Source organism: Ascaphus truei, chromosome 13, assembly GCF_040206685.1.
Source record: "Ascaphus truei isolate aAscTru1 chromosome 13, aAscTru1.hap1, whole genome shotgun sequence".
Classification (NCBI taxonomy): Eukaryota; Metazoa; Chordata; class Amphibia; order Anura; family Ascaphidae; genus Ascaphus; species Ascaphus truei.
Window position 1 is genome coordinate 2587316 of NC_134495.1, and position 21540 is coordinate 2608855.

The following is a 21540-nucleotide window of genomic DNA, read 5'->3' on the forward strand; positions in this document are numbered from 1 at the left end:
TTATTTATATGTATATCTATATATCCTCAGATTGCTGAGATATTTTATTTTTCACTTTTGTCAGTACATGCAAGAAAAAACAGATGGCTGCAGGGTCATCACTTGATGATGTCACAGCCTTCTACTGGGCACCTGAGTGAGGCCGATTCCAATGGCTGAAAACCAGAATCTGAAACCAGAATTATTTTAAGGGAACTTCAATATTAAATATCCCTGTGGCTTGGAATGCAACTGTTCCGGGAAACCCATTGTCTCAAATGTTTAAAAAAATATATATGTATTATATATTGTAATGTTATACATTCTATATGAGAAAGATGTTAGTTTATTAAAAAAACATGTCTGACAGGTTACTGTAGTTTTGGGTTTATAGAGGAAGTCGGTAGAGGGTCTGCTGAGTCATTTTATAGATTTTTAAAGGGCTTTATACTTTAAAGGTCAAAAACTACTGGTTTAATTAAATACAACATTCTGCTACGATTTTTTTGATTCTTCACTCCAACTGTCCATCCTATTCATATTAAATTTTTGAAGACATCAGCACCTGATCACATTAATGAAAAGATTTGAGTTTTTGTAAATACTATATACCTTTGTGTTAATTCAATGCTCATTATCAACCATTTTATTATACAGTAGATGAGGACAGACGTTGGACTAACTCTCTTTTTTTCAGGGTATAAGTCTTGAAAAAGTGTGATCATTTGTACGAAGACCTTCTTCTTTATTTTTATTTTTACCCTGGTCTTCTGTCCACGTAGCACAGTAATAGCCAGTGGTGTGGATATACATTTGTTCTTCTGCCTTGACATATTCTGCTTTCTTTTTGGATGCCAGCACGACTTTGTGCGGCGAGAACGACCACCACGGGTCCTAATAGACCTGATCCAGAGAACAAAGGACGCTGTGCGAGAGCTGGACAACTTGCAGTACAGAAAAATGAAAAAAATCCTCTTCCAGGAGTCTCGGAATGGACCATTGAATGAGTCTCAAGAAGATGATGAGGTAAGAGCAGGTGCTGGGGAAGTTGACTGATCTGCTGGTGATGGCACTGGAGGGCTTGACACTGGAAGATGGGAATGGTAAAAGGACTTATGCCTCAGAAAGGAAGGAATTTACTGGATACAGGAATGGGGAAAAGGTCATACCTAATTGTACAGGAAAAACACCAAGGCTGCTCCATAAAATACAAACTAGTTCAATTTCTGAAGTTTTTAAGCCTTTTGTTGTGAGTGGTAAGAGAAGAGGGCAGAGAAGATGTTAACCTAATTTAATAATAAATTAATAAATTGATTCTTGGGGTTTATGTAGGTTCTAGGCTAGGGCTAAACAATGCATCAAGTTGAGTGTAAATTGAAAAGGTGGGAATACTAATTTACTGAAAATTAATACAATTTAATGTAGAGCCCCCAGTTCTGGAGGCCACATTTGCAGAAGGACGAAGGCAGATAAGTTATGGTGCAGGGTTAGCATTAAAAGCACTGTGCGTTAAGACTTGAGGACTTTTAATATTAAAACACAGGAAAGTACGGTAAGTCAGGGAAATTGCTTGATCCAGTGGATAAAGCATCTATCTGCTCATGGGCTTATGAAGAAATAAATATATATATATATATATATATATATATATATATATATATATATATATATATATATATATATATATATAGTTTTCAGCCATTTCTGTTCTCTAGCCTAGATCATACTAAAGCATTTTTTTTTTCATTTTCACTTCTCCTGTACGGAAGCCACTTGGTGAACGCTGGCAATAAGTCTTTTAGAATGGAAGTCTTACCAAGATCGTTAAATCAATTTTGCTATAAGTGACCTTTTTGTTCACCATGATTTTATAAACTGTATCATTTCAATGTAGGATGCAGCACAAATCTTTTTCTGGGTATTTTGAATGTGTATGTACAGTGTGAGTTTGTAAAGTTCATATTAATAAGTAGGCAACATTCTCAAAAAAGACTCCAGATGTATCTCAGACTCATGGTTGGTTAATAAAAAAAGGAAACGATACATGAGAACTATAGTGTAAAACCACACAATAAAATAGATATGTTAAGAAACAATGTACATCAATATTCCCCAGAGAGATCTTCATCAAGTTAATATATATTTTCTCCATCACTTGACCATATCTCAGAAACACCTCGAAATAGAAGTCCGCTTAAAAGCATTCAAAACACAATCTTATGAGGTAGATTTGTTCACATACAAAGTACTCTCTCTAGGAAATCATCCTAATATGCATTCAATCGAAACAGAATTTGTGAATATACGGTATAACAGGGAAACACTTCACCTTATTGCATGTCTTATGGTATTTTATATTTTAACCATTTGTTGTGCATCATTTTACAAACCTTAATGTTACTGCAATTTATTCTATGCACAGCCATATTTTATAATGAAACAAGTTACCCCATTTAGTTTTGTGCAAAAAAATCTTAATTCATTGTACAATTTTTGTTTTTTTGCAATTAAGTACAATTCTGAACATGACATGCAAAAATGTAACATTTACATGTTCTCATAGAATGATTTAACACGCAACTTTTTGAACATAGACTCCTGAAATTCCAGAATTTCCCAAAAATATATATTCCATTCTCTCACCACCAAGTTCCACAACATTTTATACGACTAAAAACTCTTATTCTTTCAACATATCCCTGGAAGTTATTGAACCTGCTTAAGGTTCCCCGGGAATAGACAGTCTATTGTAAATTGTGTTTAAGGTGTGAAATGTGCTTGAACTCGCATGCAGTTGATACTGGAACTCTGGCTAAATCAAATCATAAGCGTTTGATATAGTACGTTAACTGAAGATGTGCAATTTTGTTATCAGAGTTTCTCAGTTTTTCTGATTTAAGCATTCAGGAAAAAAAGGATTTGTGAGGCCCTTATTCGGTATGCTGTGAAGCAGTCTTTCCTGTGCTGAGGAAGGTTTTTGTCCCCTTTTTTTTAATGCAGTTGAATACTGCTCCAGCACTGGGAAGTAGCTTTACAGTTTGTTTAATAAGGGCTTAAAAGTATAAGCTGTAGAACTTTTGCAGAGTGACTTGTGATGCATGTCGTGTTTGTTGGATTATAAAAAAATTATATATCATAGATGCATTCTACAAATAGAAAGACTTTATTTTGCAGGGGGCATAATTTACCAACAATTGAGCAGCATAAACATTTGTTCTCATCAAATCTGAATAAAGACTGTGACACTGCCAGTGTAGACTGCAAATCTTGATAGCTTGTGTCTAGTGCTAATTGGGGTCCTCAAAGATAGACATTACCTCTTACAGAATCACTGCGACTTGCATGGATACTATTTCAGATGGCAAAAGAAATCCCATAAAATTTGATATCCATTCAGTTGAATACTGAAAAATTAACCCCAATAGAAATTAGCCATGTTCCCTTGAAAAACAGGAATAATGAAGCACAATGTTTCAGGGTAAGAAGACCCCCTAAAATTTGGTATATGCTAACTTTTTTTTTTTTGTATACGGTGAATCCAATTGAACACCAAGTTAACAAGAAACTATTTTAAAATTACATTAATAACCGCAACCGCCTTAACAATCATAACTATCACATATGCAGACTTTTTGTCAATTGACCTATCTGATGTATGTGTACAATGAATTCTAGCCTCATGCACAACCCCCTAAAAACATTCCTAAGTCTTCAATGTACTGTACATGAGTTGTACTACAAATGGAATGGACTCGTAAGCACCTGTAAGGCAGGGATTAGATCACATACTGAAGTTGTATCTATACCAAAACTTCACTGTTTAAGGACCCCAGTGGGTAGCGGAGGATGAGACATTAGCTGCTGGAGGTGTAACCATAGCCCTATCTACTCCGCAACCTGAAATTAGAGAGGCTGTGTGAGTAGCAGTCCTGCTTCACTTGCACAATGCCATCATTGTCCCTTATTCCTCATGTGGGCACATTGCAGGGTAGAGTTTTGGAAATTCTTGAGAAGGAGAAGAGCACTAACATGTATGTGGTGTTAGAGTGTGTGTGTGTGCGTATTATAGTGTATAATTGTTTAATGTAAAATAATAAAATAAGTAAAACGATGTTATCCATTCATTACTGGACACGTCTACAATTCATAGCTCTGTTATGCTTTCAATACTTCTCCACTAATGAAGTAAGATAATGTTAGAAATAGATCCATGAGTCAAAAATACATGCAACTGGTTAATGTATAAAATAAACACTGTATGGCGTATATAGGACAGCGAGCATGGGAGCGGCTCGACCAGAAAGATGGACAGTCTTGGCAGCAACCATTCCATCCCAAGCATGTCAGTAAGTACGGGTAGCCAGAGCAGCAGCGTGAACAGCATACAGGAGGTCCTGGATGACAGCAGCCCCGACCTGGTCGTGATGCAGGGTTACAGCTTCGATTCCATCTCGTCTCTGGTCCCCAAAAAGGTAAGTCCTGGGCTGTCGTGGCTTACTTTCTATGTAGGACTGGGAATGATAAGTACACTTAAAGGATGAGGGGTCCATGTTGAATACTGGTGGGATGGAGTGAAAATCATTTTGGTGGTCTAAAGAATGAGGGTTGAGAGTTAATGTAGAGAATGCGAGTGGTAAAATAATATCAGAAGCCAAAACTAATTTGTTTGAGCTGTATTCATTAGTAAAACCAAAATCCCAAACATTTGAGATCTGATACAAATGTAAAAACAGCTGGTACGATACCTAACTTGGGTATTGTAGAAGTTCTCTTAAACATTATTACATATGATCACATTTCTTTATGACCTTTCCAAAATCTATATTTGTTATAAGGGGAATCTTGACAAGCGGACTGACAACTTGTATGTCTGTATATATGTATGTATGTATATACATTACCTATTATAATGATAAAAACTGTGATAACCAAAAGCTTCCAAGCTTGGGGGAGGGTGAGTCAGTTGGTATAAGCTGTCTTGGGTTTATGGAAACCAGCTATATATTTTTAAGTAAAGAGATCAGTAAATAAAACATTTGTTAGCTATTTAAAGCGGGGGACATTTAGAGAGCTAGTTTATGTATCAATTTATTTCTGAAACATTTATGTTTTCCGAGAGGCACCCAGTGTGGAAGTTGCAGTTAAAATTCCAAGTTTAAGACTACCTACGATTTCTGTACATCGTGTAAACAAAGTTAATACTGGTGACTTTTTATGAGCAAGTGTTCACATTTGGGAAATACACTGAAAACCTTTAATGCACATCATGCATGCCTTTAGTTTAGTGATGCATTAATGAGATCGGACTGCAAAGTATGATCATAATGCAGTATTACAATTCCCCGCACTTGGATATTTTTACTTTGATAAAATCTTACATAAAGTGGCCCAATTCGCTAGACGGCAACAATTGCATTTTGTGCATTATGATATTTACTTTTAGCGGGGTAACTATCCAAGTTTTCCTCTAACAACTATCACTAACTGGAGACTTCATTAACAGTGGTTTGGAAGAGGTAGCAGTGCATTGGGGTGGGTCGAGTGCGAGTTGGCTATATATATGAGACCTATTGATGATTTTAAAAGTTGCAATTGTGCAATATTGCTTAATACTTATATTGCAGAATGTTAATTTTCAGCCATTGTGGGTCTTAAACAGATGATGCACACTGTTAGTACGTTATGATGCAAATTACTTTGTTGCACGGTCATGGGATGGTACCTGATCAAACACATTTGATTTTTCTTGACCGTTTTGTTGGATAAAAAGTATCAATGGCATTATCTGCAGTATAAAGTTTTGCAACTAGCAATGAGATTGTGGAGTGTTGTGAGTAAACCTCATAAGTATACAGTGCTCTGAATAAAGGCATTGTATACATAATAATATACAGTATTACCATAGAGCATATCTAAGTGGCCCATTGAGCAGCATCTCTATCTTTGCCTAGATATTCAGATTTGCACATATGTTCTATAGATTGAATAGTTAGGTATTGCGTTTAAAATAAAGTACAGGCAGTCCTCAGTTATCCAACTGAATCCGTTCTGGAAGTAGCGTTGTATAGTGAAACCGGTGTAAAGTGAGTCCCATGTTAATCAGTGGCGGTGAGCGTTGGATAACGCATTCAGGCGTCGAAAAACGGCCCATAGGGTTGCATTGTAAAGCGCTGGATATGCCATTCATTGTAAAGTGAAACATTGGATACCTGTAGTGGGTTGTAGTCCATGATTAGCATGGAAAGGTTTCCAGGATATTACACTATATGTAATGAGGCACATTGTATATTATTATTATTATACATTGACAGGAGATATGATTATGTATGGCATATCCAGGGTCCATATAGACATCTTACGATAGGGTCTTGCACATCACAAGCTCTACATTTACTATAGGGTACATAATAAAATGGGAAGAAAGATTTCACCAGCAACATAACAAAGATGATTTTTACAGTAAGGGCAGTGAAAGTGGAACTCGTTATCTATGGATAAGTGATAGTAAATACAATAGGTAGATTTGAAATTATACTAGATATCTTGGTTTAAAAATAAATATAAATTATTATTCAAGGAAGAGATGTGTGCTAGTCGGGAATAGATTAAAAAAACAACACTTTTTGTGCATAATTGTACAATATTGTGTTTGGGTTGTTTGTTGTGGGATTAATTCCTTCCCCTGGATGAATATACTTGAAAACGAGAGGCAACTCTCAATGTATTACTTCCTGGTAAAACATTTTTTTTTTATAAATATAAATAGAAGTATCTTACTCGAGTGCAAACAGCCGTGATTAACTTCTATAGTATTTTATTTTTTTGTAGTGTAATATTGCTAATATATAATTCCAAAGTGCAATATAATAATGGAATATTGCAAAGAGGTATCGAAACCAAAAGTAGTAAATATTTCCTTGTGGAAACTGATGTCAAATGAAAAGATTTGTCCACATAACTACTGTTCTTTTGAACATTCCAGGTCTTTAAATATTTAGTCGTTTTTCATGTTTTGGTTTAAAGGCTATATTTCTAGTGGCATAATGGCAAATCCTAGTTTGTGCCATTAATACAGATTATGTATGCTATGGATGGAATAATTCTGGTATGGTTACTCTGAAGCAAAAGTGTTCTCTCAAAATGTATACTGGCTCCCTACCCTTTTTATATTTGATTGTGAAATCAACATCTAGTTTTCTTCATCAAGGGCAATATACACATACAGTAGGGGCACACATGCATCAAGTGGGTATGGGTTGTCACACCCATTCCAGCATTTAACTCCCATTGAATTGAATTCCGGAACCGGTGCAAAAACTCATACCACTGCTTGATGCATGTGCCTTATAGTTTATTAGAACTAATTAGGGATGAATACTATAGTGATTGCAACATCACTAAAATCGAAATAAAATATATATTTAAAAAAAGTGTATGTATGTGTGTGTGTGTGTGTATATATATATATATATATATATATATATATATATATATATATATATATATATATATATATATATATATATATATATATATATATATATATATATATATATATATATGTATGTATTTTTCCACAGTCAGACTGTGATTCAGATAAGAATTAAGACCCACATTTAAATAGGCATAATTTTTCATCTGTGCCTTCAAACCCCACAATCTGTGCTGCATGATGCAAAAAAAATAAAAATATTTCATTTGTTTTTATATTTTGAAAGTGCTGGTCCCCACTCTCTTAAACCTTGTTTTGATGCGTTTGTGCCATTTACAATTCCTGAGATACCAAGCTCCACAAACACAGTCCTTGGGTATAGATTTTAAAAAAATCCTGCCAGGCATTGCCATAGAAGCCAAACAAACTCAGATTCAAACAAATCCAGAGTAAATCCTGTATCTTCAGATATTGATGAAAAATAGTAAAAGGCTGATGTTGAGAACAAAACTATCCTAATTTGAACTGAGCTGTAAATGTCCATGTTGGATTGATGTGTTCATGGTACAGTAGTTAAGCCCCTGAGCACCTGCTTTACACCCTGAAGTCTGTAGTAAAGTCCCCTGTCATAGGAAAGAGAGGCAAGTTCAGCCCTGGCAGGTGTGCCTCTTCCCCCAGCATTGACCTGAAGCAAAGCAGAGACTGTATTCAGAAAAATTCCATTTTGATTTCAGAATTCCAAAATATCACCAAATGTATATATTTTTTAAAATAATGTTTTCTCACTGCTCCTCGCCAGCTCTGAAACTGTCACAGATGTATATTTTCTGTGGTCACACTGTCTCTTTAAAAAAAAAAAAAAAAAAAGAAGCCCTGAGCCCTCCTTTGCGAGGCTGGAAAGTGCTAGAACTGTGCACGGTCTGGAGTAGCGATCGCTCAACAGCTGGAGCCGAGGCGCAGCGGCGGCGGCGGCGGCGGGAGCAGCATCAGCGCCCGCTACACCTGCAGCAGCGCTTGCACGGACAGGGGCGGCCCTGCACCGACCTGCACCCCCCCCCCCCCAAAATAAAGAGGGTGGAGACTGCGACCCCCCCCTTCCCCCAAAAATATACACCCCCCCCCCCCCAAAAAAAGAGACAAAAGGAAGAGGGGGGGAAAAGAGCCAGCAGCTCTGCCAGGGGAAAGGCAGCTAGCAGCATTCAAGTGAATGAGCCAAAGGGTGTTCTGCTCGCTAGGTCGGAAGAAGAGAAAGAAGCCCGTGCCAGGCGCGGCGGGTGCAATGTGTTTCCTGCAGCTTTTCTGCCATTGCTCGGTGCCAGGCTGCTGTGTGTAGGGGGGAAGGAAGCTGCAGCCGGCCTGTGTGTGTCTGTATCTGTGTGTGTGTGTGTGTGTGTGTGTGTGTCTGTATCTGTGTGTGTGTGTGTCTGTATCTGTGTGTGAGTGTGTGTGTGTGTGTGTGTACGTGTGGGATATAAATAAATATATCTACATAGATCCCCTCCCCGTCCCCTCCTCCTGCTGCTGCTGCTCTGGCTGGATGGGAGTGTGGAGGTAGGAAAGCTGTGCCGGGGATTCAGAGCATCTCTTTAAAAAAAAAAAAAAAAAAAAAAAAACCCTCGGATCAGCTGACCCCGCCGAGCTCCAGCTGCAATGGGCTGCTGCTGCTGCTGCTGCTCCTTCTCCTGCTGCTGCTGCTCCTTCTCCTCCTGCCCGGCGCCCGGTGCGAGCTGCAGGGACTGAACCCGGGACAAGGGGGGGGAGGGGAGGAAGAAAAGAAGAAGAAGAAACGGATATATAAAAAGGGGGGAGTGAGACAGCGGGAGAGGGAGAGACTGGGGGGGGGGGGGGGGTAACGTTACAGTATGCATCTCATACAGCCGTGCTGGCGCGGACGGAGGGCTGAGGCAGCCGGGGCCCCACGCCACTTCTTTCTCCTGCTTTTCACCCCTTCCTGCAGGATCATGCATTGATAAGTGATGAGGTGGACCACAGGGATCCCAGGCCTGAGCTGCGGCCTACCCAGTCAGTGCAAAGTCAGGCACTTCATTACCGGACCCGCGAGCGATTCGCTACAATCAAATCAGCATCTTTGGTGAGCAAACATCTCCCCCCCCCCATTACCCAACCCCAACACCCCCCCCCCCCCCCCTCCCTTATCTGCTGCACCTTCCCCTCACCTCATCCTGGCACCCTCAACCCCATCACCCCTCCCTCCATACACAGATTTGCATCTCCTGCTTCCCCTCCCCCGTCCCCTATCGTCGTTCATGTTTTAATGTTTGTTGGCATAGCAACCAGGGGTTGCAAAGGAGGAATTCTAGCCCTGTGCATGGAATGCAAAAATCTCCTGATATTGTATTTTTATTCATTTTTTTTTTAGCCATGCCTGTGTGTGGAATCTGACATATATAGGTATTCTGGCAATGGCTGATTTGTGACCATACTGCAATATTAAATGCAAGCTGGGTAGGGAGATGTCTCGGTGAAGATGGATTTCTTTGTGTGGTTTTATGTCACCTGTGTGTATTAATGCCCTCCGTTAAACCTTTCTCTGTATGTATAGCTCTGCTTTTTAGTGACGAGTGCTGAATTTTCCATCGCTTGACCCTTTCTGACTGGTGAGGGGTGATGTGTGTCTAGTATATCGACAAGGTATATGAAGACATACATGTATGTGTTGTGATGACATGGGATAATGGCTTTCTCCTTGCTGCTCTTAGTGGCTACAGTATTTTATGCTCCTGTTTGAAGCCAGTAGTCTTTACAATTAAAAAATGTGCACATACAGTACTAAAGGAATCATTTGCAGAATGCTCCAGCATTTTACATATTTGCCCACCAAGCTAGCTGAGTGTCCTTGCAAAGAAAGGGGCATATGTCACACCCCTTCCCCAGATTCTCTTTCCCTCCCTTTTTTTTAATTCAAATCTATGATTTAATTCTGCTAGCTTTTGAGAAATGCTAGACTGGATGATGCTAAGAACCGATTTCCCCGGTCCACAGTATTGAGGGGCAGACCCACATACAATATACAACCGTGGTGCTGAATGGCACAGGGATAAAAATCCTGTTCTCATATTGATACTGGCCATACAAGAGGCTTTAATGTGCCATAGAAGTTAATATAGAATTCACAGCACACATTGGTATATAAGGCCTTTTTTATATTCACGAGAATCCTGCTATCATGTCACTACATACTATTCTGTAACCCAAAAAGTTAAGTAATGCAAAATATCTTCCTGGCCCTTTTCATTGTCAACCGCAAAGGACCAAAAGCAGTGAGATTTTGGAGTTCTGGGGTGAAAAAAAATAAAAATATATATATATATATATATACTCCATAGAAATCAATGACTGCAGATGCTAAAAATCAGTGGGACATATTCAGCGATTTAATGCGAGTTTCACTTATTTCTGAGAGACATTTCTATCTCCCCTCCACGGTCATCCATAGTCCTATAGGCATGGACACTTGTTGCACGTAGATATGTATCACTATTTAGATGATTCACTTTTCTTGCCAAACTTTTATCTGGAGTCGTTGATTACTCCTTGATCTTATTTAATGTTGACCAAACCTTTAAGAATTGAAAATGGAAAATTATCCATATATACCCAGTTTGCCTTTGGCATCGGAATGAATGCATTGAGAATATCTGTCATTTACTACAGTATGTCTGTTGAGTTCTGACCATCTTCCTTGGAACAACATCCACTCCTCGTACAAACCCTGCAATGGAAGGGTTTGTAAGCTCTGCCAAAAGAAAAGAAAAAAGTGTGCCATTTTTTCATATTACTCATCTACAGTATGTTGTTGCCTTTTGTATCCCAAGGGAAGTCTTGGACTTTTTAGACTTCAGTGTAAGAGAATATTAGGTAGGCCTCTGTCATTGCAAGTAGTAATGTTTATAGTCAAGATAAGAGGTAGATCACATTTGGGTACTGTATATTGTATTCAAAAAGGTGCTACATCCAGTTCACTAGCACATTCAGTGGCAGGTGGGGCACATGCCAGCAGGGCATTGGGTGGCCCACCAACAATGAAGTGTCAATAATGAGGGCACACTCCCATTTTAAATGTATTTAATTTTCTTTTGCTTGGTGACATCATTAGTCCAAGGAAAACTGAGGCGGTTTGTGTTCCCCAGTGCTTTAATCTCACATGGCCATTTGGCCTTTTGCACATAGTAATTACTGTACTTCATACCCTGACGTAACCCTTTGGCTGTGGAATTCTGGGCATCAGCATGCTGTACTAATTAGCACTTTGTAAAAGGCTCCCAGCCTGTTAGTGGTCGTCATGGATACATCTTTGGTGCTAACAAGAAGGCATCATTTGTATGTGTACATACCTGAGGATTTTTAAAGCATTCAATACTAGTGGGTTCCTTTCAAACTTTTAAGTTATGGTGAGTAAAAAAAAAAGGGGGGGACCAAAATGTTCCACCATACAGAGAAAAGTAATGATAAAGAACACTTATAATCACATTCAAATGCCTCAGACAACTTCCCAAACTTCGCTTATCCCATAATCAAGCCTTTTACAGTGTTTCCACTGTAGCCAGGAGCTCTGGGCAATGACATGCAAATGAGCACTATGTGGCCATGCACATCTTTGACCCATGCTTTGCTTAAAAGCGGTGTAAAACAGCAGGCATACGCTTAAAGAGATTCATGTTAAGTTGGATAAAAACCATAAAGTGACGCATTGAGTGCTCATTTGAATATCATTACCCAGAGTCCCTACCTGAAGTTGAAGCCCTGCAGTATGAGGTGTGCTTATGGGGTATGGCAGGCTTGGGGTCCTGTCTGAGGTGAATCTGCTAATCAGTGTTCTTTATCACTTAAAACTTTAATACTTCCTAATGATCTAAACCTTCCTGGTCCTTCTACCTCTGCTTTTTATAAAGTCTATTCAAACAGTTTTTTTTGTTGGTTTAGGTGTCTGTAGTTTGGGGAATTCTATGTATGTTGTTGACCTTCCTTTACCTTTACAGGTACTCTGGATGGCACAGACATTGTTGATTCTTTCTGTTGCAATTCCTCACTGAAAGATACCCTTGTTTACCCTGCTCTTGTATCAGGATAAACTGAAGTTTAATCCAATATTCCAGAGAAAATGTGTTCAATACCTTTTTGAAAACGACTACACTTCCTATGTATACAGACACTCAGTACCGCTTTTAGACCCAAATCGACTACTACTCTTGTGAAAGGTAGCTCTACATAGCTTCAGTAGTATTTTATGGTCTAAAATGTGCATGTTATGGTGCAGTTCCCCTGCTTCCTCTGTTTTTCTCCCCTTACTATAGAAGATTTCTGCATTTTCTTTTTAGGACATGGTAGATGGGTAGTGGAGCTCCACATATTTGGGTGACGTAGACATTTTAGAACTTGGAAGTGTGTTGTCATAGCCATTGCTGCTTTCTATTAAACTATGTTTATTTGGGGAGCCTCTGAAATGAAAAAAAAATGTCATTGTGAAGTAAATTTTCTGCAATGACCCTGTGTAGAATTGTATCAAGCCTCCCATAAGCCCAGACATTTTCTTACAAGTCAGAGATCCGTGTGATAGCTGACTGACAAGGCTCTTCTACCTGTACTGTACATGACCTCTTCTGCTCTCGCTCAAAACCTGGCACTCATAACATGACTGCTGTGGAGGCTGCTGTCTCATAGGGTGGTCCCTTTTCTCTCTGACCCCATATTCCTATGGCTGGCATGGTGGACTAGGTGTCCACCTCTCCTCCCACAGCCAATATTGGCTTCATCCTATGCGCCTTCCCCCCAACCCCCCCCCCCCCCATCTTTTTTCCTTTTCATGCATTAAAGCTTTTTTACCCCCTCTGTGCTATGTCATCTAGCAACTGCCTACCTCTACATCCTTTACCCCCATTTTCCTTTCCTCCTTTAAATCCTTAAATCGGGCTTTCCTTCTTTCTCTCCTTGACTCCAATTCTTTTATTCGAAGAAGGGGGGGGACACACACTTTAACGGTCATAATGATGATCCCTCAGTCTCCTGGGCATCTTGCCTTCTCTCTGCAACTACCAATAGACTGAGTCCAGTACCCACAAGGATGACCACTGTTTAGATATTGTCTTTACTAAAAACTGTTCTTGTTCTCATTCCCAATCACCCCTCTTCTGCTCTCAGATCGTCACCTTCCATCATTCACGATCACTTCTAGCATTGGATAAACCTCAGACACCTGGTCTCCCAGGCGCCTACAATTTGTGCCTGTGTTTTGCAGAGTTGATATCGATCAGTTACCGCCGCAACTGGCAACAGCGTGCACAATCCTTCTTAACTAACGCAATATCAAAGCTAGATAAGGCGTGCCAATGCCAGCTGTGGTGGTAACTGACAGGTTAAGTCATCGCCGCGTGGTGAGGAGTGCGGGGGGATTGGAAAACAGGAGGCAGAGCGCCACAAAATGCCCTGGCTCCTAAAAATTCTGCCTGGCTTCCAAGTATTTTCTATTTATGTCCACATCTGTATTCCTCGCACTTCTTACCTGTTCCCCTTACTACTTTGGAGACCTTTGCTCCATTGACCTCTTTTCTCTGGTATCTATCCTGAAATCTAACATCTCCTCTTCTTTCTGTAAACTGGCCATTTTATTTAATCTTACAATTCTATCCTCTCCTCATCACTAGATATTTGCTGAACACTTTAATGGTATGGTGGGCGATATCCACAGTGAGATTGCTTATATGCCTTCCTCCTCGACCTTGCTTCTAAGCAAACCTCTTTCTTTCCTTCTCAATTCTTTCCTGTTATTGATGTGGAATTTTCTCATCTGCTATCCTCTTCTACATTTGACTACTTGCCCGCTGAATCCTATTCCCCACACCTTCTCAGACTTCTTGCTTCTTAAGCAAGTCTCCCTACTCGCCCATATCTTCTACTACTCCCTGTCCTCTGACACATTCCCTTGACCCTTAATTATGCAGTTTACACGTCTATTCTCAAAAACGTTTCCCTTGACCCGATGTGCCTTGCACACTGCCACCCTGTCTCTCACCTGCTTTTTCCCTCCAATCTTCCAAAACGTCTCGTCTTCTCCCACATGATCAACGTTCTTAATTCCTATACCCTCTTGGTCCCTCAGCAATATCTGGCTTTCATACAGCTGACTTAACTGAGATTGTCCTCCTTAGAGTAGCAAATGATCTCCATAGAGCAAATTCCCGTGGTCATTTTTCCCGGATTATCCTACTTGATCTCTCTGCTGCTTTCAATAATGTTAACCACTCTCTTCTACTTCCGAATTTACCATTTCTTAGGACCTGTAACAATGCACTATCTTAGTTCTCCTTATACCTTCCCCACTGCTCCTTTTTGGTCTCTTGCTAACATGTCTTCATCCCCTATTCATCTGTTTGTTGGTGTTTCCACACATGGTCACTTGGTGACCACATCAACTTCTTTGGCTTTAGGTATCACCTCTAGGCTGTGATAAGAATGCATCTATATTCACAACTAACCTTACACCTTTAATCCAGTCCGAAGTCTCCGACTGCCTCATACTGTAACTATATACTATACTTCAAACTAAATGTCTAAAATGGAGCGCATCATATTTCTATATAAACTGGCCCAATATCCCCTTTTTCCTTCACCATAAACAGAACCACAATCTATCCTGTTACCAAAGCATGTTGACTTAGTGTAACATTTTACTTCTGCCTTACTACCTCCATTCAAATTCATGTTTACAACTTGTTGCTTCTTCCTCCATAAAATTGGCAAGATCTGCCTTTTCCTCTGTAACTCAACTGTTAAGGCCTCGTTCAGGGTGCCAGAGGCAGGAGTTGGAGGGCGGGCGTTCGCGAGGGCGGGCGGCAGTCTGCTGGGCGATGTGTGCACATCCTCTCAGCAGACTTTTTCAGGAGTTGGGGAGGGGGCGGGGCTACAGACCTGAGGTTAGGGATCCAAGTTGCAGTCATGAAATCATTCTCAAGAATGATTTCATTGGCTGCCGAGGTCCCTGTGACGCTGCTGCAGCTTCAAAAAACGATTTTTTTGTTTATTGAAACTGTAGCCAGCGTCAACTCCATACTTCGGAGACAGGGCAGCTGCTACCCTGACAACCAGTATTCAATTTGAATACATTGTGTCCCACGGCAGCTCGCACGGCAGCACGCCCTCCCTCCGAAGCCTGCACCCTGAACGAGGCCTAAGACTAACGCATGCTTTTATTCTCTCCAGTCTGGAATATTGTAGCCTACTACTAACAGTCCTTCATGTCTCTCAGTTTTCTCCATAACAATCTGTAATTCTACAACTGGAATAATTTCAATTTTCTACATAACAATGTCTGACCATCTTCCCTTTAAATCCCTCTCCTGGTATCCCATCAAGTTCTGGTTCACCTCCAAAGTTCTCCTTCAAAGCTCTCCACTCGTCTGCTCCTCCCTAGATATTGGCTTAGATTTCTTAGGCCTCGTCCAGGGTGGCGCTGAGCGGACGGGTGCGCTCACGCTCACCACGATGAGACACATTGCGACAATGTGTGTGGCCAGCGCCCGCCTGCCCGGCGCTTAGCTGCTTGCCGAGCAAGCAAATTTGAATTTGCTGCTCGCAAGCGCATCACGTGAGCGGTTTGCCCAATGAGGGCGTACCAGCTCCGTGACGTCGTGGCCGCGCCCCCAGGCGAGCGCGCGCCTAGCCGGCCAAGAATCGCCTGGCCGAGCAGGACGCAGCGCATGAACACCAGCGCGCCAGTTCCCTGCCTGGCCGAGGCCTCACTTTGCCCCTTCGCTCTGTTAATAACGGTCTCCTTTCTACCCCTTCCAGCTCTATTGCTCCCTCAGCCTCAGCATTTCTCCTTCACTGCCCCTTCCATGTGTAATCCCTCACACTCGTATACGCCAAGCACCTTTTCTCCCCCACTTTAAAGTCAACCCAAAAACATACCTATAGTATGAAGCATTTCAATCGCCGGGACTCCTGCTTCACACCGACAGTCACACTTACCAACCATCATGATAAAGCACTGCAATCTACTGCACTTCTTCACCTGCTGTCTCTGTAAGCTTCCTACCATACCACTTAGATTGCAAGCTCCCCAGGGCACATATTTCCTTTTGACTGATTTCATGGATTTTTTGCACTTCTTGAATAGTAATTCCCTGTATTGTATTGTCTCAAAGCGCTGCATATATTGTTTGTGTTTTTGTTAGTTTTAGGGGAACATTCCTAAATTTTCGGTACAGGTTATCGCACCCATTCCAGCGTTAACACCCATTCAAGCCAATGGGAGTTGATGCTGGAACAGGTGCGATAACCTGCTCCAGCACTTGATTAACGTGCCCCATAGTTTTGTTTCAAACCGGATATGAAATTGCATGGAGGTAAAGGACATATGCAGGTATCCCAAATGTCACCTATTCCCTTAATTTTTTTTTTAATCCACTTTTCATCTTTTTAACACCAGAGGGATGTGGTATACCAATAGTTATCAAGCCTTCAAATTCAGTAGGTTAGTCGGGAATGGGGAAGAAGACCATAACCATACTAAGAAATGTAGCCACTTTACTGTATTGTTTGTGGGATCTATGAAGAATTTTCATGATTTGTTTTGGTGCTGTTCACAATGCATTGTTACCCATGTAGCGGTTATCAAATGTCAGAACTGGATATCCTGAAAAGTCATACATCCCTTCCTTAATTTCCAAGGCCTGTTTTGACCACCCTAGGTCAAAGAGTTGGCCCTTTTCATTGCACTATAAAATATCAAAGAAATACTACATTTTAGTATTAAGTAGAATTAGCCATGTTAGCCTTGTTGCGATAGTGCTGAGAAAATGAGTACTTCAGTATTAGATGATCCCTTCTTTATTTGGACTAACAATTGATATTATGACAGCTTTCAAAAGTTCTTTGACCTGAGGAAGAGCGGAGAACTCTCGAAAGCTTGTCTTATAGTATCAATTGTTAGTACGTTGTAGTAGACACATAACCACTTCATTTACACTGGTTAGATTTATAGAAAACCGTGTTTATGATCATGCTACATGTTGTTCTGTTGCCCCTCAAATTATTAAGGTTATCTAACATATTGGGCATTGAAACCATGAATAAATTACCAGTATAGTCAGATATTCGATCCTTCACTTTTAGGCCAATGAAAAGAGATTAGAAATATACTGCATTTTACTGTTTTTAAACCAATTAGTTGTGTTTGGGCCTGTGATGCTTTGCAGAATTTTGTTCCAGGAAGAAATCTAGAAAACATTGTGGCCTCATGCCTCATGCTTTCCTACTTCTATCCCATACAGCACAATGATCACCTAAAATAATGAGATTCGTAATCTTTCTCCTCACTAATCCAGCTTGATGCTTCCATTAGTAAGAGGTAGTGCTCCTCAAACTGGTGATCAAGCCTTCAATACAAGTCGTATTTATATTTTATACAAATAATCTATTCTAAGACATATTGTGTGTAGAAAATGTAGTGGCTAGTAATCCGATGCGTTATACAGTGCAGTAGGGCTGTCACTGGTTCACATCTAGAGTATACCATGGTGTCACATGTCACGTTGCTTCTTAATTCTCTTCCAAACAGGGAATTATCACCCACTGTAGAGGGCATTGAGGGACAGATGTTCTGGGAAGACCGTTATTCCCTCTGTTTGTTAAACCTTCTTTGATCTGGGTATCAGAGCCCTGGAAACATCCTTCAGAAACCCTTAATTTGTATTTTTAGTCTCTGATTGGCATCCGCTGACACAAATGCATGGTGCTGTATTTTTAAGTGGCATGTTGTCCCAAAGTGAAAGGGCCCCCACACACCTTCCTCATCTTTGTTCAGCTGCAAACGGCAACAGGTAGGTTTGGAAGGTTTGTGTAAAAGACTGCATGGACATTATGAGCTTTTAGTGCCAGGATTTGCCTTGCATCCCAAAAAAGAAAAATAACTTTGTTCATTGTGTGCGCTACAAATCGGAATATATTTGTGTGTGTTTTTTTTTTTACCTTTCCTTTTGGTGTTCCAGTGTCCGGTTGGCATAGCAACCTTCTTTGTTTCTCTGAATAGGCTGTGACTAAAATGGCTGCCTTTATAGATTGGTTTAAAGAGCAATGACTTCCCTGCCCCCCCAAAAAGAGACTTTAGAAAGGGGCCACAAGGTTTGTTATAGCAATGTCATGTAATTGAGATACTGCAACAAACCTTTGTCAGGGATTGTTCAGTATCCTGAAATAATCATCACCAACATAAGAGAATAGGGGTTGAGGGGGTTTTCTTAGTTTTTTGTGCTCTTGAAAACCACATAAGCAGCACCAATACTGCCTAGCTTGCAACATCATTTTGTTGTAATGCAGAATTTTCCAACATTCTTCTTTATAGGGACTGATAATAATCAAATCTTCTGTTTCCCTCCAAAAATACACGAAGCACAGCCAGCCAAAACATACACACAATTTCCCGTTTATTTGGAAACTGTTCCACTGCAAGTTGCAATATGCCCACTGTGTGTGTGTGTGTGTGTGTGTGTGTGTGTGTGTGTGTGTGTGTGTGTGTGTGTGTGTGTGTGTGTGTGTGTGTGTGTGTGTGTGTTATTATTTTTGTATTGCTCCACTGATCCAGTACCACATGTTTATACTTCTCAGTAGAGGTGTGGTATGTATGTATTTGTATTAGTAGACATTCTGGTTGGCTGGGGATATACAGAACTGTGAGATTTTACGCTGTGTATATTGCAAAGAATGACGCTTCCATTTAGAAATGTTTCATTCTCTTAATTTACATCTTTTGTACTCCATACTGTTTCTTATGGCTATTCATAGTGTCCTGGATTATTGTTTACAGATACTAAATAGATCAGTGTATGATTAAAACCAAATAGTTATTGTAACTTTAAAAAAAGAAAAGAAAAACAATCGCTGTTCTTTTATTTGTACATTTGGATTTATTAGGCTCATTATTTTATAAATAATAAATGATGGGAAGCCATCGTATAAATGAGTAATGTTCACAACTCTGGCTGACCTTGGGTAACCTCATGAGTGGCGGAGCGAAGCCTGTGGTGTACTTGAGGTCACTGGGGACGAGTAAAGACTAAATTGTTAATTAGATGGCCCCTGTATATTTCATTTGTAAGTTATACTTTGGTTTTGAATCTGAAGCTGCTTCCTAAAACCTCAGCAGTCTTGCTCAAAAGTTGAATCTTGCAGGAAAGGTTAGCGCGTGTGTGCGCGTGTGTGCGCGTGTGTGTGCGCGTGTACGCGCGTGTCACTAATGCACACTATCTTTACAGAAAATATGATGTTTTTTTTTTTTTAAAGGAATTGTGTTACTACTCTTGTGGCCCAATCACAAATCAGATTGGGAAGGAACACACACCATTAGCAAATATTATTCAAGCACAAAATGTATCAGATAGATATACCCCTACAACTTTCCACACAAGTCTATAATATGTGTACAGAGAGGGATCCAGTGGATACAAATGTTGCTAAGCTATATTTGAAACCATATAACAAAAAAATATACAAAATACAGAAAATCAACACAACTAACAAACATAATAATAAAAATGGGGAAAAAAAGCATATCCTATTCGTCCACAAAATTACTAACATATAACAATAAATACAAGGTAACACTTTAAGAGGGGGGGGGGGTTCTTTTGTATTTATTTTTTTTATTATTGAATAAATCTCGCCTTATCAAAAATTTCCCAAAGCACAATGGGATATTTTGCATTTACAGGTTGTTCAGTGAGCTCATAAAAGTTGCAATAAGCCACTCTCAGCCCTCCATTTCCCCATTTTTGTTCTCGCCTCTTTTTGGGTACCAACTAGGCCAATTTGGCAATTTCAGAGCCACAGTATAGATGACCAAATCTGCTATGTTGCCAGGCATGGTGTAAAATAATTCATAGACACATTTATTAAAATATTAACCTGAAAGGGACTAGTCCTGAAGGAAAGCACGAAACATGTCTTCATAACCGTTAAGGCACCCCATCACCACTTACTCCAAATTCTGGAGAGGCTGGTAAGGTATTTCTGCGAGTAGGTGTAGTCTGGTGTGGTGGAAGTCAGTAGGTTCCCCTCAGGTGGATGGTTAGGCCTCCTGGGCAGTTGGGGTTGAGTTCACTTTTGTTGTATGCCATAGCTTCCTTGGCATGTGAGGGATATGGGCAGCTATGTTATGGCGGTTCACCAATTCAACCATTTCATTGCACATGCCTTCATGACCGATGTAGTTATGAACTGGTTAATAGATGTCGTTTCTTTAGCCAAGATGTTATATATTTACAGTAAGTCCAGTGTATTTCTGGCATCTTAGGAAGTAAAAAGACTGCTTCACCCTGTGTGACAAAGGGGAAGCAAAATTGGGAGGTTATCACCCACTTAGTCGTCATGCTTCACTTTTGCCAAATCCTGCATGCAAATTAGCGGCGGCGTTGTCATTCACTCATGAATGTATACAACTCTTAGGGAAGCACAGAAATGTTTACAGGACTGGGAGGTTATTATTTTTTAACAGCAAAGAGAGGGGGGTGGGAGGGAGAGAAACCCAGGAATGATTTTATACATTGCATTATGAAACTTATCCATGGCTTCTCCTATTGGCACTCTCCAAATCTCTGCTTAATTCTGGGCAGACCGGGAGCAAAGTACCTTGAATCATTTACTCTTGATAAAATGGGCCAGTTTACCTTGATGCATTAACTTTGATTGCAGTATATCAAATGTGTGCTGTATGCCCTATCTAATCAGTAAACTATTCTGGGTATAAGGGAATTTAGGCTAATTAAACAATACATTTAAACTTTATAATACTGGCAGAAGTACTGCTACCTGTAGGTGTGTCCAATGGTGCATATACAATACCAGCACACCCATCACCCTCATTTTGTAAAGTAATTCTGCCCATTTTCAGTATTGATTTTCAATAAAGAATTAGAACAGGGGGTTCTCCAGAGACGAACAGCCTATTTCTAGCTCCAAGGGTCCTCTCCTCCCTCCCCCCTCCGATCCCCAGATACTTATAGTTTTATATAACAGTGTGAGTTCAAAGATTGACACCGACATTGCCCAATAGGAAGTCGCATAGTCAGCCCGGCAATGACTTCCTATTGGCCTGCAGGACCCAGCAATCATTTTCA

At 40.2% G+C, this 21540-nt stretch overlaps 1 protein-coding gene across 17 annotated transcripts in view; it reads left to right on the top strand.

Moving 5' to 3' along the window:
- The window catches only part of TAOK3 (TAO kinase 3), a 159737-nt gene that overhangs the window by 108132 nt on the left and 30065 nt on the right, over positions 1 to 21540 (top strand). For all 17 annotated transcript variants that reach the window (XR_012787695.1, XR_012787697.1, XM_075568080.1 and 14 more), the window contains 3 exons: positions 838 to 1005; positions 4251 to 4451; positions 9369 to 9503. Coding sequence is in view for 15 of the 17 variants with exons in the window: in XM_075568080.1 (XP_075424195.1) it covers positions 838 to 1005; positions 4251 to 4451; positions 9369 to 9503 (504 nt within the window). In the remaining 2 variants the exon portion in view is untranslated. The remainder of the gene's footprint in view (positions 1 to 837; positions 1006 to 4250; positions 4452 to 9368; positions 9504 to 21540) is intronic.